At 38.7% G+C, this 24,707-nt stretch overlaps 1 protein-coding gene and 1 long non-coding RNA gene across 3 annotated transcripts; one reads left to right on the forward strand and one right to left on the reverse strand.

The window, feature by feature from the left end:
* On the forward strand, positions 1-22,044 carry TARP (TCR gamma alternate reading frame protein). The gene is made up of 6 exons (XM_067745880.1): positions 1-225; positions 335-642; positions 12,723-12,798; positions 15,634-16,059; positions 19,871-19,906; positions 21,444-22,044. Exons 1-6 carry the CDS (start codon positions 183-185, stop codon positions 21,584-21,586), a joined length of 1,032 nt encoding a protein of 343 aa, XP_067601981.1. The 5' UTR covers positions 1-182; the 3' UTR covers positions 21,587-22,044.
* On the reverse strand, positions 15,920-23,728 carry LOC137228858 (uncharacterized). Of its 2 annotated transcripts, none has more exons than XR_010945383.1 (3): positions 22,811-23,728; positions 18,229-18,334; positions 15,920-17,281 (listed from the first exon to the last, which is right to left on the reverse strand). It is a non-coding gene; the product is annotated as an uncharacterized lncRNA (long non-coding RNA). The 2 variants fall into 2 exon arrangements; XR_010945382.1 differs by having other exon boundaries at positions 18,229-19,606.
* Between the last annotated feature and the right edge of the window lie 979 nt (positions 23,729-24,707).

The following is a 24,707-nucleotide window of genomic DNA, read 5'->3' on the forward strand; positions in this document are numbered from 1 at the left end:
GAAACCAGAACTGCTCATATCCGTAGCAGGTCATGAAGAACCCTAGAGAACCACTCGACCTGATCCATCACTTCTTCAGAGACACGAGATCCAGCCCGGCTCTCCTGCCACTGGCCTGAGACTTCCTGCCAACAGAGCCCTCAATTTCTTACCTCCTCCCAGGGAGCCAGTCTGGGGACGGGATGGCACTCCCGGAAGCGATCCTCTTCTCCTCCCTCTGGGCTTGTGAGTTGCCTCCGAATCATTTCAGTCTACAGGAGAGACTGAAGAAGGTCTTTATCGTTGCCTCTTTACATGTCATTTGTTTATGGGAATTTCTCTTCTTTGCTTGCAGTTGGCCTTGGGCAATTAAAGTCGGAGCAACATGAAATATCAGTTACTGGAGTAAGAGATAAGAGTGTAGTTATATCTTGCAAGGTATCCTCTCAAGACTTTAGCAACGAATACATCCACTGGTACCGGCATAAACCAAATCAGGGTATGGAACATCTAGTATACGTCGTAACAGCCCCTGCTCCAAAAAACTTAGGAGGGAAGAAAAACAAGATTGAGGCCAGAAAAGACGTCCGCACCTCCACTTCTACCTTGAACATAAGGTTCTTAGAGAAAGAAGATGAGGCCACGTACTACTGTGCCTGGTGGGTTTATGTCCACAGTGTTAGAGTTTCTTGGGTAACACACACAAGAACCATCTCCAGCTCTGTGCCTACCCACATCCTCAATACCAGCAACTACTGAGGCTGCACAGCTGAGAGCCCCGCCTAAGTCTCCCGTTAAAGAGAGCGAGTCGCATGTGATATTTTTTTTTACTATCCAGAGATTACTTGAAAGTTACATGGCTTATCCTCAAAGAGGAAATCACCCATTGCCAGAAAACACACTGGTGGTATTACATCTTATATCAACGTCACAACACTGTTGCAACGTAATTCTCACTTTTTCCACTTCAATACTAATAATTTGAGGCTTAGCGAGATAAAATGACTTTTTTTTTTTTTCAAGCCTGCATCTGACATTAATTAATTAATTTATTTTTGCTGTGTTGGGTCTTCGTTTCTGTGCGAGGGCTTTCTCTAGTTGTGGTAAGCGGGGGCCCCTCTTCATCGCAGTACGTGGGCCTCTCACTATCTCGGCCTCTCTTGTTGCGGAGCACAGGCTCCAGACGCGCAGGCTCAGTAGTTGTGGCTCACGGGCCTAGTTGCTCCGCGGCATGTGGGATCCTCCCAGACCAGGGCTCGAACCCGTGTCCCCTGCATTGGCAGGCAGATTCTCAACCACTGCGCCATCAGGGAAGCCCCAAAATGACTTTTTGAACCTCCAAATCCCATGCTACTTCAACTCTCTCAGGCCATCCTGAATAAGTTCAGAGTTTGGTTACTCCCTACATATTTGGGGTGAATGTGGGATGGGGCTCTTGCCCTCCCTTGCAGGAAGGGGGTCACTGTTAACTCCTCACTCAGGGTTTGTGTGACAGCCCGACCAGGGCACTTCCTTTTGCACAGGCCTCTGACCCCCAGGGGCATTAGGTGATCACACAACAAGGTGGAGACTCCTGTCAGGATCCTTTTCCCCGGGATTCTGCTGTGAACCTGCAGAGCACCACAGAGTCCATTTATTCAGGCTGCTGCTCTCTCTCAGACACCGTTCTAAATCCTTTAGGTCTAATTTTTCTCATGTTTGGGACAATCCGTTGACATCAGTGCTGTCATGATTCACATTTTACAGGTGATGAAACACAGGCATGGAGATGTGATTTCTTTTGTGGTAATAGTTACCGAATGGGGGAGGAAGCCTGCAGCCAGATGGGGAAAAAATAGTAGACTTTCTTCAGAAAGCATGCAAACAAGAAGACAGTGGACAAAAATCTTTAAAATATTGGAAGGGAAAACTGACATCTCAGCAAAAATATCCTTCAAAAGTCAAGGAGAATTGAAGAATTCTCAGACAAAACAGAAATTGAGGGGTTTCATTGCCAGCCCACCTACTCTTAAGAGATGTTAAAAGAAGTTATTCAGGCATAAAAAATATGGTATAGGTCAAAAATTTGAATTTCCATAAGGAAATGATATGCATTATGAGTATAATAAATGAAGGTAAACAGTAATCCTTTAAATGTTTTTTTTTTTTTTTTTTTTTTGCAGTACGCGGGCCTCTCACTGTTGTGGCCTCTCCCGTTGCGGAGCACAGGCTCCAGACACGCAGGCTCAGCGGCCATGGCTCACGGGCCCAGCCGCTCTGCGTCATGTGGGATCTTCCCGGACCGGGGCACGAACCCGTGTCCCCTGCATCGGCAGGCGGACTCTCAACCACTGCACCACCAGGGAAGCCCTAAATGTTATTTTTAATTGCACTAAAATAGGAGTTGGCAGACATTTTCTGTGAGGACCAAAGGGTAATGATTTTCAGTTTTGTGGGCTGTGTAGCCTCTGTCCTTCAGCTTTGGCACGGCAGCATGAAGTCACTATCCTTTTAGACCTTTAGGGACACGGAACTGCTATGACAACAGGGAGGGTATCTGTATTGAGAGGTCACTTTGGGAATTCCCTGGCGGTCCTGTGGTTAGGACTCTGTGCTTTCACTGCCGAGGGCCCGGGTTCAATCCCTGGCTGGGGAACAAAGATCCCACAAGCCGTGAGGCGTGGCCAAAAGAAAAAAAAGAAAGAGAGGTCACCTGCCAGGAGCTGTGGCCTTTAGTAAAGGGACACAACTGTCTGTCAATGCAAATCATTCATAAGTCATCTTTAATAGGAAGAGAAAAAAAATTTTTTACTTGAGCTAACCTGAAGACAGCCTAGGAGACACAGATTCAAGGACCACAGCTTTTCTGTCAGTAATTAGGATTAGAGTCGGCAAGGTGTGAAGGGTGACTCTGAGCTGGCAGCTACGAGCAGGTACTGTTTTTGAAAGGGCTTGTCGTGTCCTTGAGTTTGATACACTTCAGAAAATTCAAGTTCCCCGTAATGCAGGAACGTGCCGGAAAACACATCCACAGTGGAACCCGGCTCCATTTGGGATGCCTCAAACAGTTTTGTTTCTGTCAGAACAAAGGACAGACATCGAACATGACAAGGGCACACTTCATCAAGGTCTCAGAGAGACAGATCAGTATGTACATGGCGACTCAGCTTGACCTCGGTGTCTGGAAAGGAAATCTCATCTTCAAAGGAGTACAAGCATTGACCTCATAGGAAGGGAAGGGCATTCATTTGTATCTTCAAAGTGGACATCCTAAATAATCTGGTAATGCATTCTTTTTTTTCCCTTGAATGGTTAAAGCGAATGTGCAATATATGTTTGACAGGCCATAAGACAGGCTGCTCTAGTTAGCACAAAGTTCAAGCCAAATGAGGTATAAACAAGAATGACTTCCCCATACCTCAGTATGTGAACATGTCTTCCATCAATACCTACCTATCTTAGTTTGGGTTCCCCAGAATAGATGACTTGGGATATGAGTATAAGTAGTTTATTTGGGAGGTGCAGGCAGTAAGGAAAGGAAACATGAAAGGCAAGGCAGATGACACTAGGTCGCTACAGGGAGCATAACAAGGGTTCAAAACTGAGTGATGGGGCTTCCCTGGTGGCGCAGTGGTTGAGAATCTGCCTGCCGATGCAGGGGACACGGGTTCGTGCCCCGGTCTGGGAAGATCCCACATGCCGCGGAGCGGCTGGGCCCGTGAGCCATGGCCGCTGAGCCTGCGCGTCCGGAGCCTGTGCTCCGCAACGGGAGAGGCCACAACAGTGAGAGGCCCGCGTACCGCAAAAAAAAAAAAAAAAAAAAAAAAAAGTTTATTTGAAAATACTGGAAAAAACTAAACATTCTCCAACTTTCTCCTCTGAAACATTAAGTATTAAGTAAAGGTGCTTCTTAATCCTCTTCCCTTTCCAAGCTCCCCTACACAACAGACCCAATTAGTCCCCTACTTCTTTCCGGCTCACATCTCTAGATTCTTTTTCACTTGGATATTTATCTACTTGGAACTCAATTTATATGGTATGAGGTAGAGAGCTATTTTTGCTTTTTCCAACAGGGTAATCAATAGTCCAAAGCTTTTTTAAAAATAATCTATTATTTCCCTATTATTAAAAAATACCAGATCACTGGGGCTTCCCTGGTGGCGCAGTGGTTGGGAATCCGCCTGCCATTGCAGGGGACACGGGTTCAGGCCCTGGTCCGGGAAGATCCCACATACCGCGGAGCAACTAAGCCCGTGAGCCACAACTACTGAGCCTGCGCTCTAGAGTCCACGCTCTAGAGCCCGCGCGCCACAACTACTGAAACCCACGCGCCTAGAGCCCATGCTCCGCAACAAGAGAAGCCACCGCAGTGAGAAGCCCGTGCACCGCAACGAAGAGTAGCCCCTGCTCGCCACAATCAGAGAAAAGCCTGTGCGCAGCAACGAAGACCCAACGCAGCCAAAAACAATAAATTAAAAAATATATATACCAGATCACATTTTAATATCAGCGTACACTTGGACCACCTTCTGGAGGATTTCTGTGTTATATAAGTTTCACTATTCTTACACCTTTATCCTACTATGTCAGTAGCTTTGTAATAAGTGATAAAATCTTCTATGCTAAATGTCTCTTCACCATTGTTTTTAAAAATATTTTTCAATTATCTCATATTTATTCTTCCCATTAGAATTTAAAATCAACTTATCTAGTCCACCCCGACATTTTACAACGAAGAACAAAAAATAAAATGTTATCATAATTCTGGTTGGAATTGAGGTCAATTTACATACATGCTTTTAGGAAAGGTTAGCATCTTTATGATCTTGAGTTTTTTCCTTTACAAATATGGTATATATCTGTTTATTCAGGTTTTACTTTATGCCCTTTAGTAAAATATTATACTCTTCATCTAGTTTTTGTAATTTAATAAAGGATTTTGTAACTCTTTACTTTTTTGTATTTTACTACCTTCATGGATCTTGAAATATAGACAACTCCTAAAATACCTTATAACTCTCCTCATTTTCTTGGAATAAGGTAAAACAGAGGAAAAACTATCAGAAAGGAATTGAGTGGGCATCATTTATGTCTACAATGGGTGCAAAGGGTGTTTGACAGCTCCAAGTAATAATATCTTTGAATTTTCAGTTAAAAATCCCTTTCTAAACGTGATTTTCATTCAGGTCTTCCCCCATTGTGTTGGGGGTTCTGAGCTGCTGTGAATGAACAGTAGCCCACCGTGGCTTCCTCTTACTTTCATTGTCAGGGCAGAGGCAATGATTGCTCACAGGACTGAGGCCGGAACCAAGTGGATCTGGAGTGGACATGGGGATACTCAGGCCCTATCCTGTCCGGGTCCTGGCAGTTGGACAGCTCATCTGTATTCAGAGGAGCACTCAGCTGCTTCTGGCAATTTCTTTTCCCTCTGATCCATATTGAGTGACATAACATTACAGGACAGCATCCCAAGATGACATCTTTCAACTTATCAGAGAACTAGGCTTAGTTTTTAAGGTTTAGTTTAAATAAGGAATCTATTATTTCAAAGAGACAGAATGCTACAAATTTCTTCTTTCATCCCACGAAAAATAATAAGTCATCACAGGACTTATTTTCTCATTTGACACTGCCTTTTTAAAAATCATGTGGCCCAATGGTAAAAGCGGTTTAGGAGAAAAGAAGAACTTTGTTCACAGTGCTCAGTATATTTGTGTTGGCATATTTGCATTTTCAGTTACTGAAGCATTTCCTCCTTTCAGAAATGCATTCCCTAATCACTAATGGAGAAGCCCTGGTGTTTGTGAGAACAAAAGACTTTCTTTGATGCAAACTCAGCAGTTTCAACACAACCGAACACCTGGAAATAAAAAAAAGCCTTAATCCTCTGAATACTTTTCCTGGTAATTTAGAAAAGCAGTTGGTTGACCAGTTGGTGCTGAACTCTTCTTTTCCTGCTTTTATCCTTTTCATTTTCTATCCGTGCTTTTTAAAGTTTATGACTCGGAGGAAAACAGACATTTGGGTCAATTGATTTGAGGAAAATCTACAAACTATCAGATGCCATGAAACCTACGTTCAGGGACGTTCGAAAGAACTGGAAGATCAAATTGACTCTACAAAGTTTTTTAACTGCTGGTCACGTCATGAAGCTAGGAGAAGGCTGAGATTTTTGTAGGCGCTCTAACCATTGTGATAGCTCAGGTTGGATCAAGATATTTGGAGGAGGAACTAAGCTCATAGTAACTCTCCCTGGTAAGTAGCTTTTCTCTATTTTAACTTCATAGTGAAAAATTCATAGTTGCTTTTTAGAAAAAACAAAACAAAACAATTTAGGGTTCCCCCTTATCTGACTGCCACATTCTTGTCCTCAGCATCTGAACAGCAATTTTGCAGCTACTGGTCACTGTATATGGAAACAAAACTCTCTTGTAAATGGCTTTTCCCTGCTTGTTAGTAGTTCAAATTCTACTTTTAGAAGTTCAACTTTTTATCCAAAAAAGAATAGACTCAGGGTAGAAATTAAAGTATTTTGAGGACCATGTCTGTAATCCGTTGCTGTAAGTTATTGGTTCAAAATGCTTTTCTTATAGATGGGCTATTTTTTAATAGATTTTTAAAAAATTTTTATTTTTTCTTTGTGTCTTTATTTTTGGCTGTGTTGGGTCTCTGTAGCTTGTGTGGGCTTTCTCTAGTTGCAGTGAGCAGGGGCTACTCTGCGTTGCGGTGCACAGGCTACTCATTGCGGTGGCTTCTCTTGTTGCGGAGCACGGGCTCTAGGCACACAGCTTCAGTAGTTGTGACACGTGGGCTCAGTAACTGTGGCACACGGGCTCAGTAGCTCTGAGGTATGTGGGATCTTCCCGGGCCAGGGATCAAATTCGTGTCCCTTACATTGGCAGGCAGATTCTTAACCACTGTGCCACCAGGGAAATGCTATGGATGGGCTTTTAAATGAGAGACAATATTTACCTCTTCTCTATAGTTTGAGATAAACATATTGCTCCTTTCTCCCAATAACCTGAAAAAATGACATTATTGGTTTTCATCTCATCCTTAACAGCAGTGCAAAAAAATTCTTATAGTAAATGACTATAGAACATCGATAAATCCCACTTCTTGTTACTCTAGCTTCTCAGACATAGGCTGAGATCAGCTGAAATTCACGCAGTTACAACTCTTGTTACATTGCCTGGATGTGGACAAGTTTCATGGGATTTTTGAGCTCAGTGAGCCATCTCAGCTCCAAAGTCCATGAAAAGGGTCTGCATGGTTGTATATTCTCATTTGCTCCTTCTCTCAGCAAACATTTATTGAGGACACTTTCTGTGCTGGATGCTGGAGATAAAAGGGTGAACAAGACACAGATAGGACAGGTCCCAACACTCAAACAGCTTCCAGTCTAGTGGAAAAGTCTTCTAGATTCTGGCTTGATTGAGCCCCATATTCTTTGGTCCGTGGCTGCCAGAGAGGTAGGAGGTCTTGCATTGATGAGCTTGTTTCCTTTCTTAATTGATGTAATACCTATAAAATCCATATACTTTGTTTACTGGAAGATTTTGATGAAGTGGCCACAACCATCCCATTAAAGGGAATAATAATATCACCCACTGTTTACTGAGGACCAGATGCCAAGATAAGTAGTTTCAGTGCCTTATCTCCTTCCTCAACAGGAATCCTCTTCTTCCCATTTCATAGATAAGGAAACTGAGGTTTAGAGAAGTTCAGTTACTTGCCTAAAGGCACATGACTAGTTACTGTGGCAAAATTTGGGACCCAATAGCGACTTGTTGATTCCAAAGTGCAGGGTCTGGACCATTATGTGATATTAAACGTCATGTTTTTATATTCTGAATATTTAATCTTTTGTATTCTGGCCTTTAAAAAGGATTTTGTAATTGACTACCTAATTAGTAATAGCTCATAATTTGTATTAATACTCATGTGTGAAAATAATGCTCCTGCTTCTAATCATGGCACCGAAAGGACCTTCCTCCTCCCAGAAAAGATCATGTAAGTCATACTGAATATCCAATTATTAAATACTCAAAATATAATTCTTAGAGTATCTTTATAGAATGGCAATTCATTTTGACACCATTTCACTCAATTTTCCTTCTGTATTGGCATCAAATTTGCTAAAAATATTGAATCTGGTAAAAGAATTATAGCATTTATACTAAATTGCATAACTTAGAACTGCTTCTCCAGACATGATGGGAGCGAAAAATACCAAATACACACTATTCTATTTAAAATAGATAACCAACAAGGACCTATATTCTGCTCAATATTCTGTAACAACATAAATGGGAAAAGAATTTGAGAAAGAATAGATACATGTATATGTGTAACTGAATCACTTTGCTGTACACCTGAAACTCACATAACATTTTTAATCAATTATACTCCAATATTAAATAAAAATTTTTTAAAATAGTGCAGGAAAGGTGGTACCAAATGCTTGAGAAATACCAAACTGAATAGGATTCTCTGATGAGCAGCGGAGGATTTTATTTCAATGCCCTTGAAACCATAAGGTTATTTTCAGGTAGAAAGGAGCAGTCTTTCAGCAATGAATAGCTTAAGAGGCCATCATTAAAAATTCACACTCTGCCGCAACTCATCTGGTCTACTGAATGAGGATTGGATTCTGGAAAGAAGTTACTTTAGAATTAACCCAGATACCTACCTCTCAATACATATATATCACAAAATAGCTATAAAAGGTAATGAATAGACATTTATTAAATAATCAAATACATTATTCCTAGTTCAACTTTGGAAATTAAAGAAACATTAACTGTATACCCTAAGCATGAACTGATTTTATACATGAAAACCCTTTAAGGGAGGATATTTAGAAGATTTAGGCAAAATGGCGAGAAAAGATGGAATCATACTCTCCAGTGTACGTGAGGTGAGATGGGAGCAGATGTAACCCAAGATGCCCAATAAGAGCAGGTTCAATTTTTCAATTCTTGACCACGTTCGTACCTAATGCACTTTTGCTTGAGTTCCACCTTTGTTTATTGTTAGCAGGGCCATTTTTAAAATATATTTACACAAATATTGAAAAACTATGGGCACAATTTTAAAGCAGGCCGAGAGGGAGCTTTCTACAAAGGCTTTTTAGATAGTGGGCTAACACATGGCAAGAGCGTCAAAGTGTTTGGTTCTGGAACACAGCTCATTGTTACAGGTAAATATTCTTTAAATTCTGTAGTAAGGTAGGGGAGGGAGGCAAGCAATACAGGCACTGCACACTGCAGTGCTGGTGTTGGCCCAGAATTCTTGGATTTGATCCCTGTTTGGTCACGAATCAGGGTGGGGTCTCTGGAGAGGTCGGTGACTCCATCCAGGTCCTTGGCGTCTGCCTGGCTCCTTCTCTGCCTGACCTAGTACAGAGGACATTGACAAGAGTTAGCCAGTTAGACCAAGTGTGAGTCCCTCAGTGGTGGATACATTAGGTTCATTGGGTCTTGGAAAATTTCAAAGACTCTTAGGTGGTTTTTTCATTTGATTCCAGAAATAACCGATGGAAAAATTGGACAAATATTGTTCAACTTGTCATTTAGTTAGAGAATGATTAGTATCAAGTAGCAAGATATTTAACTTTGCGACCATATTCAAGCATGTCTTAAGGTGGATTTTTTTTTTTTCTAAATTCAATCCAGTAAATTTATTCCCTCTTCATTTGCCTTAAAGGTGAAATTTTGCCTGGATGAGGGGGGAACATCTCTCAAGTATGTTCCTACCCTATGAGATCCACGGAAATGAAAGTTTTAAAAAATTTTCACAAAGTTGATAAAGCATTGAAAAAAATGAAAGAATTATATATTTTGATCTCTTTAGTGGTGGTGATCATATGAACAAATGAATTTGTAAATTGAAAAGCAACATTCCGGTCTCCCTTTTTCAACTGAGTCTATTCAATGAAAAGTATAGCAATCAAATTAAATAAAGGTGACCCAGATACAACTCATAAGTGTCCTGAAAAATGATTTTTAGTAGTGTGTAGTGCAGGGAAAAATATGGACTTTGATTCTGTCACTTTCTGTATGATGATCCTTTAGCAAATAAAATTTGATTCACTGGTTAGTGCTTTAAAAAATTATGCAAATAATGCATGCCCATTGCGGGAAAAAATTGAAAAATACCAAAATAAAGAAAAATTAAAAATTTTTATAGACACATCACTGTTAACAGTTTGATATATTTCTACTCACTTATTCCATCTGTGCAACAACCATCTCGAGTAGATGTTGTGAGGATTAAACAAAATGAAAAATGAAAATTACCTACCACAAATGTTGGGACGTGGTCTATGATAAAAAGATCAATTCCTCTCCAGAATTTAAATTGTTACTCATTTACTCATTGGAATTCTTTATGAAATCAGGAGTGCAGCTAAATGTATTAATTACCATCTAGTCTTAGGTCATTTTAGAACAAATGGTCGGTACTTAAAAATTCTCTCAGTTTCTATGACCAATTGTTACTAAAAAGTGGTAAAAGTGGTAAAATGTAATAAGCATTACCTCAAATATTATTAACCTGAATATAAGGTGCTCTCTCATCTTGCAGTAGAAATATCTGGAAGTAAAAAAAGTGGGGTTTTTTAAATATTTTTTTTTTGCAACTTGAACATATAAGCTTATAGAGATATAGACAAAAGTCAAATATTCAATTGTAGTATTTAATTTCTTATTTGGATTACACCTGAAAGTTAAAAATTATGTCAATACAAAACCAGTTGAGAAATATTGCTTTTTGCCCACACATTTCATTAAAAATTTTGTTCAGACCCTAAACAGGCACCTAAAGCATCTACCTTAGAGCAACTTACTAAGTCATCTCAGGGTCTGTTTGTTTTTTGATCCCCATATGATGATGCCAGTGGGTATTTCATTCAAAGAAATAATTACCCACTTATAAAATAAAAGGAAAGCATTTGTAAAATTTATTCTGTTATTCTATACATGTGCAAGGTAAGCACAAACTGTAGAGACTTCAATCCCAAATAATTTTTACCAGGTAATATTAATACTCCCAAACCAGCTTTAACTGAGTTCCTTTCAAGTTGATATCTTGTCCAGGTAGTACTTTTTGATCAGAGCAGAGTATTAGAAGAGGGTCTTTTAATATGAATGGTTGCACAGGCACTGACACATAGGCAGCCCCTTGTTTTGTGAGGGATAATTTTGAGAAAGAAAGCCTCACCTTATGTTCTGGCACCCTCGGCCTGTTTGAATCCTGCATGTTTTGCTTCTATATCACAGAACTAGGATTAGTAAACATATTTTACCATACCTCATATCATCCTGGAGTTAGATCTTACTAATTATGAACCCCTAGGGCAGAAAAACAAGCAACCTATAATGCAGAAACTATTTGTCACTCATTTAAACTGCTTGTTTGCAAAATCTAATTGAGAAGACCTAAAAGAGCAAACATATATAGAGGCAGAGCAGGAAATAAGAATAGAAGATCAAAGGCACTAAGGGAAGCAGAATGAAAAAGGCCTCTGATAATCTAGCAAGAAGCACAGGGTAAGATTTTATGCTCAAAAGTAGGAGAGTTATGTGTCAGTTATATCTCAGTAAAAAGAAGTGAATAAAAAAAGAAAAAGGAAGGTAGGGGAACATGTAGTAGAATACATACCCTTTGTTAACTGATAAAATGAAGCACACCAAATTTTCAAATATGATATGTTTTCCCACCATAAAATTAGAAAAAGACTTCAATGCAGGGGTCTTGAAGGAGGAAAGTGATGTAAAGCATGGACATTGACTTCAATATCCGTTCCATAAAATGGAAGAAATGGTCTTTAAGCCAACCCAGTTTATACTCCCAGTGCATTGATGATACGGCACCATAACATTTAATGTCATTTGGATGGTGACCCTCAGCAGATAATGTCAGGCAAGTTTTCGTGATCCAAGGTGACAATAATAGGATTTGAGGACCAGGCATCCTGCCATTTCTCTAGTCATCCTGCCTTGAAGGTCCACTGCCAGGAGTTGCAAGCTGAACTCTGAGCATGAGCTGGAGAGAAGTCAGATTGAGGCTGAAATTTCTGGTAAAACTTCGAATGCCAATAGATTATGCTGTTGATTGGGGAAAAGCCATTTGTTTTGGACAACACGAGTTAAGTAGTCCCATATACTGATTACATATATTTAACCAATGTTCCCTTTGATTTTCTTAACCATAGATATGCAGGGGATAAGACAAGATATATTGCCTATTAATTGGGTGTGTAAAAGACACATTTCCTATGATGAAGGCTTTGAAACTTCCAGATATATCAGAGCACAGCAAACCAGGGAATCAGTCTTCCTGCTTGATTGCCACAGATCCAATTGCAACCCCCAGATACTGAATTTCTAGCGGTGAGGGCATGATTTGGTCCCATGAGATTAAAATGTCATATTGGACCACACAATCATCACAAATTGCTAATAAAATGATAATGATAATAATAATAATTATAATCTCATTTCTGTAGCATTTTTAATCAAATTGCTTTTCAGATCTTGTTTTATTTTGGTCTCACTTCAGCACTGGTAGGGATGATGAACTGATTTACATTAACATCATTGTTTTCAAATAAATAAAGGCTTTAGTTTACCTGATTAGCTCAGACACAGAACTTGTTAAGAGCAAAAAGAACCAGGAACAGAGCCCTGGTCTCTTGAATAGCAGGCTGTTATAGTTCCACTAGGATTTGAAGAAATCAGAGAAGCTAAATTAGTCTAAAGTTTTTGATATGGGTTGAATCACTGTGGAATTATTACATAAAAATTTTCGGCGATGGGACAAAACTTGTGGTCACAGGTAGGTATCAGAGGAATGCAATTTTTTTCAAGTTTTTGGAGGGAGGGAAGAAGAAGTTAGAGTAATAGTTAAGAATCTTTAGAAAAAACAAGGCTGTGATGGTATTTAAATGTAGAAACCTTAGAAGTGGTTTTAAACAAATCTGTATAGTAAAGGACAGCACAGATAACACTGTGCACATCCTGTGATAGGAATTAGTTTTGTGTCCATGTGGACTTATACAAAGTGCTCATACGTATGTAATTATTATGAAAATGTTTGACCCAAGGCTGAAGTTTGCTATTACAGGTAAGTTTTGTGAGTTGACGTATTACTTTTCTGATGGTGAAAGGGTGTTGTCAAGGAGCCTGGGCTTTGGCATCAGGCTGAGCTGGAGCTCCAGGTCCATCACTTACTGCTTATGTGAACTTGGAGATGATTCTCTGGCCTCAGTTTCCTAATCCATAAATGGGATAACAGTATGTATCGAGCAGGGGTTGTGCTGGAATTGAATGAGACAGTGTGAATAAAGTACTTTGCACATTGGCTAACTCATCATAGGTGCTGGATAGGTGTATCTACAACTTATTCCAGGAGAACTGTGTCCAGTATAGAGTTATTTGCAGCCTATAATATTAACAGAACAGATATTCTCCAGTGAATCCAGTTGTACTTCTAACTGCTCAAATGAAAAGTTATTTTACTGTCCACTCACACAAAAAGATTGAATTTAGACATACTTTTTTCTCTTTAGCAGAATTTTTCCTCACTTAGCAAGAAAAATGAGATTAAAATGTGTCTGTTTTTCATTTCTGTTGTTCTGTGTTTGTAAACATAGATTATGAACACTTTAGGCACATAGAACAAGAAAATAAATCTTAATCCTTTATCTCAATTGCTATTATCTCAACACCAATATTTATTGCCTCTAAAATTTATAGGCAATAAGTTTGAGTTTCATACTCATGTTTATAAGGAAAAAAATTAAATTCATACAGAAAATGATCGATATGTAAAATCAATTAAATGTAGTTAGAAATGTCATAAATTTGAAATTCTTATTTAAATATAAATTAGCTGTAATTAGTTATTTGATTAAAAATGTGACAAGACAAAATAGAACGTGTAAATCAAGATCAACAAAGTACATATACAGTTGGAGAAATTTTTAGTGTCATTATTATAATCAATCAAATATTATTTGTGCTAAAATTGAGATGTATAAAATTAAAATAAGCACACTGTGAACTAACTATATTTACAGTATGAGTAAAAAATCAACATTGTTTGCTTACTGATTTATGATAAAAATCAGGAACTTGGCTACAAAGGCAGAAATTCTCAAGAATATTTTTCCTTTTCTGCTCAATGGAGAAATCCAGTTCTTTTCTTAAGAAATTGCCCATTGAATTATTAAACTAAATCCAAACTAGTCAAAAGACAATATCAGTAAAGCATTAGTGTTTCAGTTGAAGATCAAATTGGAAAGAGTTCTAACATTTATAATTTCAGTTGTTATATTAACAATAAATGTATAATCAAGAACATTCCAGCATTCGAGTGACATCCTTTGCAAACTGTGATGGTTTTGTACATATCTTGACGTTATGTCTGCAACAAAACTCGGGAACCATAACTTTTAACATTACACTAATTATATATACTCTTTATTCAGCAGAAGTAAACACAGAAATATTTGAGCTTGAAAACAGTTCAGCAGCCCAACAGGGTAGACTCAAATTTGGGGGGAGACAATAAAAGTCAAAATATGGTGCCTTCTTAGTCATGCTTCAACTTCAAATGAAATTCCAAAATAAAATGCGTTCTAGATGAACATTTTCTAAAGTGGAACAAAATTCTGTAAGTGCATTACTTGGTAAGGTAAATATAAAACCATTTCCAAAAATAATATATTTTAACAGAAATATTGGAAGTATTGCTGTTTTACTTCTAAACTCAAGGCAGTGTTTTGGAGGTGCAACTTTAATATTGCCCTCCTCAAAAATCTGGAGTGGTTCAGATGTGACATTGAGAAGTTGTACAAAATTAGGAGAACTTCTTCACTTCAGAACTGAGCTTCAAAATAAGGAGAACTTCTTCACTTCAGAACTGAGCATGGGACCCACATTTGAAGCTCAAAATTCAACTTGATAGATTGTCAGATACAGATGGAGGTAGAATCCCATTAATACAAGTAACTGTATATTGTTTTTAAAATGATAACCCCCTCCTGACATTTATTTATTTAGGAATTAAGATAAATATGGTGCATTCCAGAATCAGTTAAATGAAGAATGAGGTTCCACAGAGATGCAGAACATAAGAATGTATTAACCAGCCAAAGAGAGCGTGTTAACAAAACACAGGATAGGAAAGGGAAATAGCTTAGAAGTGACTAAAGATTCTTACCTGTCGAGAGACCATCAAAGTTACATGGTCTTCTCCCCCAACCCGACCACCCACTCTCATCCCCCTTAAAACAGGCTCCACAATGATAGAACAAAAGAGATTTAAGAAGATGAATTTGTTCTTGAATGTTCCAAGCATTGATATGGGGCAGTTTTAAGTCATATTCCAACTTAGCAAGTGGAGAAGGAACCAAAGCCAAGGTGCGAGCCAGCCTCTGTTTCTGAATAGCTGTGACTTTGGGCAGGTTATATAACCTCTTGAACATCTCTTCCCATTGAAAATAAGAGCAATAATGAGTACCTAGACATCTACTGTGGATGAAAGGCCATGATGAGAACTAATTCAATGGAAGCTTTTCTGCCTTTTACTATAAGCTAGGTTGTTCCAAACCACACAATATTTATGTTTCTCTAATAATTTTCAATTCTATTCCATTATCCCCTACAGATAGAAGCCTTGATGGAGACATGTCTCCCAAGCCCACTATATTTCTTCCTTCGATTGATGAAATAAACCTCCATGAGGCTGGAACACATCTTTGCCTTCTCGAGAAGTTTTTCCCTGATGTCATTAAGGTCTATTGGAAAGAAAAGAATGGCAACAGAGTTCTGGAATCCCAGCAGGGAAATATCATCAAGACTAATGATACATACATGAAATTCAGCTGGCTGACTGTGACTAAAAAGTCAATGGATAATGAACTCGTATGTATCGTCAAACACGAGAAAAATAAAAGAGGAACTGATCAAGAGATTCTTTTCCCTTCAATTGAGAATAATAAAAGAGGAATTGATCAAGAGAGTCTTTTCCCTTCAATTGAGAATAATAAAAGAGGAATTGATCAAGAGATTCTTTTCCCTTCAATTAACAAAGGTATGTGATTATAAAGAAACATAACCTCCCATAATTCTTTTTTCAAAGAAAATACCCCACATTGACGATCAAGCATTAATGAAAAACAAATATAAATTGTTAAATGTTGTTACATTTAATGGTAGCATAAATGTCCTGCTATTTCCCCACAAAATTAAAATTGTATTGGCTTTGAAGCATAAAAAAGAAAAAAATTTACTGAAGCTTTTTCAGCTCAGTTTTATCATCTGAAATATAAAGGTCACAATGATGTATTTTAGGGTTGCTGTATAGATTAAATGAAACAACGCATGTCAAAGTACCTATCAGTTTAGCACACAATAAATGCACAAAGAGAGATTCCATTTTTGATGACCTTACTTGATCAGGAAATAAGAACAATCACACATCTTTCAAGAAGGTTCCACTCAGCAAGCAGAGTTCCTCTCACTTCACTCTTACTTTACTCAAAGTATAACCCAGAAATAATGAGTTATTAAATGACAAAATGGTGTTCGTATGAGGAAGCCAGATCATGGCTCAACAAAATGTAGAATAATTACTGCTGCATGTTTATTATGGTCTTAGGTTTTTGAGGTTTGTGTTTTACGTACCACTTAAGCTAAAATTTTGTAATTGAAGATTGGGTGAGCCTTAAGTGTACAGACTTACTCCCATTTTACATAATGAATGTATTTCTTGCCATTGGTAAACGCCTCTCAAGAAACTTTTCTTGCAGCCCTAGCACGTGCCGGGCCTGGAGGGATGTGTGGATGAACACTCTCGGGTGAATTACTGTCCCAGGAGGATGCAGAACAGTAAAGAGAATATACACTTTTCCTAATCACTCAGGGTCTCTCATGATTCAGGCATGATGTCCCAAAGGAGACCCTTTGATGCAGATGTTGTGCATATCCACACAGTGTGGGCAGAGGGCTGGCTGTACCTTGGCCCTGGCAGTGGTCCTGTAACTCACTGGACTCGGGACTTAATGACCTGAGTGTTCACCTAACAGACCAAAGGACCCAGAGTGCCCATCAGAAGAAACCATTTTGTTATCACTTCTTTTCTCTGTGGTTAGGAAAACTTTTTAAGCAGTAGCAACCAAGCATAAAACAAAACTGTGCAGAGATTTTGGTGTGTAGCAGTCTGAATTTCTGAAGCAAGTCTTTATCTTCTCAGATCGTGAGTTCATCCAATGATCAAATTACATCCGAGCACTTGCCTTGGCTTTGTCCTGGGGCTGCGATGAAGAGCAAATGAAATAACGTCAGTGAAAATGCTTGCTTTCCAAACCATAACACTGATGTATTTATTCATGCATTCATCATATTTATTGATATGCTTTTCTCAAACTAACTAGAGTAAGATTACAAAAACAACCCTAATTTTCTATTTCTACAGCTAAGAAACAGAGGGGAAGCAAATACGCAAAGTGTAAGTTTAACATAACCTTGGGCTTAAAGGTCTTATTAGGTTTTGATTTTGCTAGTGATCAGGGAAAAACAAAATGATAAGTTCCATGGTGATGACGATCATAAAGGAGAGAAGTTCCAGTTCATAATGTGTTTTACTTGGCACTCCATTTCTGAAATAAATGTCTTCCATGGGCTTCTCAGTGCAACATAGCAAATGAGGGCATTTCTGTCAATGTCTTTCTACACTAAACTCCTAATGCTGTTTCATAGAAGTTTTTGTTGGTGGTTCTTTTTGCTGTCTTAATGAAAGATAAAAATATAACATGGAAGCACAAATCAGTGAAGTGATCTTGAAGGCTCATAAAAGTAATCTGGTCCAAGTTCTTGATTGAGAAAGAGAACTTAGGATATTCACACAAATTTTATGATGAAAACTTTTTATGCTATTGTTTTTACCTCAATCAATGCATGGTGATAAGTGATTTTTATTTATCTTATAATAAATAAATTCGCTGAAAGGAAAACAAAGAGGTTTTTAAGACATATTAATGTCAGTTCTTAAGTATATTTTAACATCTAACAAGAGTGTACTAACATTTTCCTTCTTGGAATTTACCCCAAAGTCTACACAGGTTTACCCTCTACCTGAAAGTAGATTGTTCCTATGAAACCTTTCCTAAGATGAAAGGCATAAAGTGAAGAAGCAATCATCTTAAGACAGATCTTGCTAACAGATGCGCAAAGTAAATGGAGATAAGGCACAGATGCTCACAGATAACAGTTCAGAGCTATGGCAGCTTGATGCTGAAATGCTGAGTGTAGTCCCTTGGCGATGCTGTTCTTGTTGCTGGAGCGCCCGCTGCCTCTATCATGGCTGGCTGCAAAACAAACACTAAATGCTATTTTTGCTTTTAACCTTTTCTCGTAAAAGTGAAAATCCTCTTCAGATTTCTTTCTGTTAGCAAAAACAGGTACTAATGTAGGTCTTTCGTAAAAGCGAAGTGGCGTAAACTTTTGAAAAATAGGGGATACTTGTACCTCGAAGCCATTTTTTAGAGCAAACCAACTAAAGATCTCCCTGAACCATATCATAAACTAGAACCGTATCATATGTACAAAAACACACCTAGGAGAAAAAGGATAAACCAAACAACCTCTGTGTCTCTGATTTCCTCCATCCAACAGTCTATTATTTTTTTAAAGAAATTTTGTTTTTGTATGAATGTAGGAGAAAAAGGATAAACCAAACAACCTCAGTGTCTCTGATTTCCTCCATCCAACAGTCTATTATTTTTTTTAAGAAATTTTGTTTTTGTATGAATGTTTGCCTTTTTTTTTCATTGTAGATAAATACACCTTTCACCTCAGGTTTTCATATTAACTAGAAATATGATTTGGTCTCTCTCTCTATCCTGGAAAGAATTGAACTGAAATGCTGAGCTCCTGTAATAAATATTTCATTTGTTAAGAATAATTAAGATCTCTGGAAAAGAAGATGTTTTCAGTGTCCACCATGGTGGAATTATGTTGTCTCTCTATAGATTAATTTCTCTTTATTTCTATGGATTATTTTTTACAAAGTACTTCCCACCTACTCTATCTCATTTAATCCCCCATGACCATCCTTTGAATGCACTCTGTCATCACTGATATGACTTATCCTCTAATCTTTATTCCTCTTTTGTACCGTGCAATACCCCCAAATACAACTCACTCCAGTGTCACTGGGGAGTTAAAGGAGATAGTGCATATGAAGTATTTAAGCAAGTACCTGGCACAGTAATAATCACTCGCTAGCTATTAGCCTCATTTATATTGTTATCCTGATGTCCACAAACTCCACAACTGCAGAAAATCACATACATGAGTTGGGGATACTGGGGGTATGTGTGATCTGGAAAGGTTTCACTTCTTTTTTTTTTTGATGGGAAATTTACCTAAGCCAGACTCCTTCAAACATGAGATTCTGTTGTAGATTTTGGGATTGGATGCATCCGTTTGGGGAGCATCCCTTCATGTCAGCAGTGGGCGCTGAAGATGTAGAGCAGCCGCTTTTTCTGACGATTTGTCGTTTGACAGTATTTCCTGAACGCTTTGGGGTGTAGGAGATGCGAACACAGAAGGAAACCAAGATGGTCTTGGATATTACCCTCCAGTTGTAATAAAGAAAAACAAAAATGTACCCTTCATGAACTTGAACGTCCTCAGATACAGAAAACAGTATATGCACTAGATCTACTGAATTACATTGAACCAGACCATCTATTCCCAGATTGTAGGCATCTTATTTTTAATGATTCTCTCCTCTCTTGGCAGATTCTATCAGTCTGTCTATCCAGAGACACACACAGAGATGCACACTGTCAAATAATGGATATAAACAATTCACTAATACTTGCTCTTATTTCTTGTAGAGGTCACTACACATGCCTGCGTGAAAAAAGGAAGTGGTAAGTTTTTGTCTAGGTTTGCCTTTATGTCAGGCTGCAGCACATTTTTTTCCTCTGGATAAACTGAACTTTTGAACTTCCTTGGTTTAAGGGAGAAAAACCAGAATGTCTGGATGCTGCAGAAATAGACTGAGTGATAGTTTAAGTAAATCTATCATCATTTCCTAGGAGTCACCTTAACACAGTAAATGCCGGTTTTGGTGTGACGTGACTCTAAATTAGGGGGTGCAGTGATAGGTTCCGAATTATTTCAACAGTGGATTTCCTCCACTTGTGTGGCTTGTGTTTCTAATGACTAGGGAAACGTGGTATCAAGTTGTTTGTAGATTTTTTTTTTTAAGTTTTAGCCCTTGCTAGTACCTAATACATGAACTGACACTAACTGAGAACTTCGTATACACAAGGTGTTGTGCTGTGTCTTGCCTACATATCCTGTTTACTGCTTCTAATACTCCTAGGAGGTGATACAATATTTTCCCCTCACTTTACAGATGAGGGCAGTGAGCTACAATTAATTAAGTCCCTTGTACAAAGCCACACAGCTCTATCTGCGGATTCAACCCAACCCATTTGAATCAATGGTTCATGCGCTTACTCAGTTCTCTATGCCTCCTCTAAGATATAAATATAGAGCAAGAATCCCAAGGTCAAAGCCCTGAGACAGAGTGGGCAGGGGTGTAAGAGCGTGGGCTTCCGCTATCACAGACTGGACTTTAACCCCAGTTCTTTCATTACTAGTTGCATGAATATGGGTAAATTCCTTACATTTTCTGAGCAATACAGTCATCATCCGCCCATAGGGAACAATTACACCCTACTCAGTTATTGCAGACATAAGGTCACATATGTGGAATAGGGTATCCATTTAGCTAGCACAGAATCAGTACTAGTTGGTGGTCCTTTCTCCCCACATGAAGGTTCTAAGTGAATTTAGAAGCACTGGCTCTGGCCCTGCTGATCCTTCTTTCGTTCCCCCTATCAGGGGGCCTGGAACTCACCTAACACCTGAGCTGACTGAGGGCAGTGAGTTCTGAGCACATCACCTCCTGAGATCCCTTTCCACACCAAGTGCTGGTGATTCTGGAATTCTGACTCTATGAAGGTGAAGCGTGGGAAAAGGGAAATTTCCCCAGAAATGGACTCAGCCTTGTGGTCCATTCAGTAGCCAAGTCAGGCCCGTCATCACTGTTGTTAATTATTTCTTCACATCATATATGTCTTTGAAAACTTGATAGGAGAGGAAGTGTCATTACCTAATAACATCCTAGCCACCATGAGAGATGTTAAAGAAAATACAGGTGACTGAGGCATGAGATCCTAAAGTTTCAGAGAATTTGGATTAAAATGTTTATTCCACTTTGTGCAATGTTCTCTTTACTAAGCCCCCAACCACTCCACTGTGAACACCAGCAGATTTCCCTGATTTGTACCCCTCATACGAATCTCATTGATACTTCTGACTGTGATGCGTTCCCCCATCACTGTGTTTTAGCCTCTCAAAAGAACAGGTGAAACTAACCAAGATGTCTTCTCCTAGATTCCCTGCAGCTGCAGCTCACGAACACCTGTGCCTGCTACACCTACCTCCTTCTCCTCCTCAAGAGCTTGGTCTACTTTGTCATCATCTCCTTCTGTGTGTGTAGAAGAACAGCCGTCTGCGGCCATGGGAAGAGCTCGTGACAGAGGACACCACAAAGGGGTCACCTTTCCTTCATCATCTCTTGTCTCTAAAAGTGTCTGCTGAGGATCTAGCTGGGCTTCCTTTCTGGGTTTGGGTTATTTCAGTTCACATGTGTATTCTTCTATGTGCCATTATTGTGTAAGGGCTTTTCAAACCACTGGGCAAGCAGACAGTTTGACTCCGTAACAGGGAATTCTACCATTACTCAGGGCAGGGCCCAAGGCTGGCCCAGGGGAGCCTCTCCCACCACTGTCCCCACAACCTCCTCAGGTCCTCCTGCCCCCAAGTCCTCGTGCCTCTTGAGGGCACACAGCGGGCAGCTCCCCTCTCTCCCTCAGTGCCTCCACCCAGACCACGGCCCACACCCTCCCTGCCACCCACCCTGGGGCCACCAGCTTTGCCACTTGAATCCTGTCCTTTGATTTTCATAAGAGACATGAAAAATAAAAAAAACAAATCAAAAGTCCACTTTTGTCTGTGTATTTTAATCTCATGAAATCTAACCAAGGTAAGGAACAGCATGACAACCGAGCTATCAAATCCAGTGCTGGTTGTAATAATGGTCACACCGCATTTCTGAGTCTTTCCCTGAGGTGCTGATCTAGTCCTTTCTTTGGGGCACTGGCTCCAACGGCACCCACCGCCAAACGAAGGTGCCCGGGTTCCTTCACTTTCAAAGGTCACCGGATTCAGACTCATTGGTTTGGGACGTTCCTGTGATGACAGTATAACAGCCAGCGTGACCTGCACCGTGTGTGCTCAGATCTGTACTAGTGTCTCACAGGCACTGACTCCTGACCCTCACATTAACCCCATGAGAACTGCACCGACACCAGAGGGGCACTGGGCGGGGGGTGAAGCACACAGATTCTGACCCCAGAGGGCCTGAGTTTGAACCCTGGGTCTTTTTTTTTTTAATAAATAAGAGAGGCTGTTATAAATATAATTAAAGAATAAGAACAAGAGCAAGAGACTATCAAAATGATTGGACAAAATTTTCAACTAAACTCAATTGAAAAATACAGTAAACTGGAAACTTAACTGTTAAACGAGTCATGCATTGTAGAAAAAATTTATAAGCTAGAATCTAAAAATGAATAAATTACATGCACACACAGATCGATAGATATACCTCACATATAACATGTAGAAAATATATAAATATGTATATCTATATGATTAGAAAAAAAGGAGTAAAGAAAGAAAATATCTGACATATTTACAAATGGACTTCTGGAAGAAAAGAACACGAAGAATGGAGGAAAGACAATATTTAAAGAGATAATGGCTAAGTATTTTCCAGAATTGTTGTATGGCATGAATCCTCAGTTTCAGGAAGTCTAATCAATCTCAAATGGGATAAATAAAAAGCAAGGTATACTTAGCCAAGTTGCTGTAAAACTGTAGGACCAAAGACAAAAACATGATTTTAAAAGCAGCCAGAGGAAAGAGAGAAATTGCTTACAAATGGCAAAAATCAGATTAAAACCTGACCTCTCGACAGCAGCAATGTAAAACAGAAGACAATTAAACAATAGCGTCAACTTTCTGTGAGAGAACTGCTGTCAACTTAAAATTCATTATCCTCTAAGCCTACCTCTCCAGGACAAAGGAAAAAATATATTAACTTATAGATTAAGGAATTTCTAAGATAAGTATTTCAAAAAAAAAAAAAGAAGGAAAAAATGATCTCGAATGGAGGCACCTGAGATGCAAGAAATTATAAGCCAAAAATACGGCATGCGTGTTAATCTAAATAAACAATTACTATATAAAGGAAAATAATATCTCAATTATAATCAAGAGAGAAATGATCTGTTCTAAGGCTTTGCTTTTATATTGATTTAACTTTACATTGTGTTGAGTTAAATTCCCTTATTGAAGCTCTTTAGGGCAACCACTAAAGAGAAAAAGCAAGAGAGGAGAAAAATAGAATGGGGAAAATTATTAATAAAAAAGGTAAGAAAACAGAGAGGAAAGAGAAAACATAAATCACAAAATAACCTAGTAGTAATGAATCCAAATAACTCAGTAAGCATTTCAAAAATAATAGATTATATAAAAAACAGAATCCAACAATATATTGCTTGTATACGACACAATCAAAATGTAAAGGCATTTGGGTGGAAAAAGATCTACTAGGCAGGGCTTCCCTGCTGGCGCAGTGGTTGGGAGTCTGCCTGCCAGTGCAGGGGACGTGGGTTCGTGGCCGTGGGCCGTGGCCGCCGTGGCCCCCGTGGGCCATGGCCGCTGGGCCTGTGTGTCCGGAGCCTGTGCTCCACAGCAGGAGAGGCCACAGCGGTGAGGGGCCCACGTACCGCAAAAAAAAAAAAAAAAAAAAAAAAAGAAAAAAGATCTACTAGGCAAATACTAAGCAAAATCAGCTGGGCAAGTATTATAACAGAAGAAAAGTAAATAAATGACATAAAAGTTGGAAAGGAAGAACCAAATCTATCACAATTCACTATCCATAGATCATATGACTGTTTACAAGAAATTCCAAAATAAACAATAGGAAATGATTAGAATTAATAAGAACATAATAAAGATGTTGGATATCAAATTGATATATAGAAGTAATTTGCATTTACACATATTTGCAGAAAATAGAAAATGAAATTCAAAAAGGTGACATAGTAATTCTTTATATCTATCTAACTAGCATCTATCTATGTATCTATCTATCATCTCTCTATCTACCTAAGTCTTTCACCTATCTACAAAATCTAGAATTAAGTCTAAATTTAATGTGGAACCTTTTAAAGAAAATTATAAAATTTTAGTGAAAGACATTAAAGAAGAATGAAATAAGTAAAGAAATACCATGTTTTGGGAAGGGCATATTTAATGTTTTTAAGATGTCAGATCTCTCCAAAATTATCTGCGGATCCTGTACACGTCCAATGAAAACACAAAACGTATTTTGTGGAATTTTACAAGCTGTTTCTAAATTTTATATGGAAGAGAAAGGGGCCCAAAATAGCCAAGAGTCCTGGAGAATATAAATAAGGTAAGTGTGGATGGGGTGGTGAATGGCCCTTCAATGTATCAAGATTTATTATAGAACTACATAATTTAGACAGAGTGGTATGGGACAAGGATAAACAGGGAGAAAAAGGT

The sequence above is a fragment of the Pseudorca crassidens genome, chromosome 8 (genome assembly GCF_039906515.1).
Source record: "Pseudorca crassidens isolate mPseCra1 chromosome 8, mPseCra1.hap1, whole genome shotgun sequence".
In the NCBI taxonomy this organism is placed as follows: Eukaryota; Metazoa; Chordata; class Mammalia; order Artiodactyla; family Delphinidae; genus Pseudorca; species Pseudorca crassidens.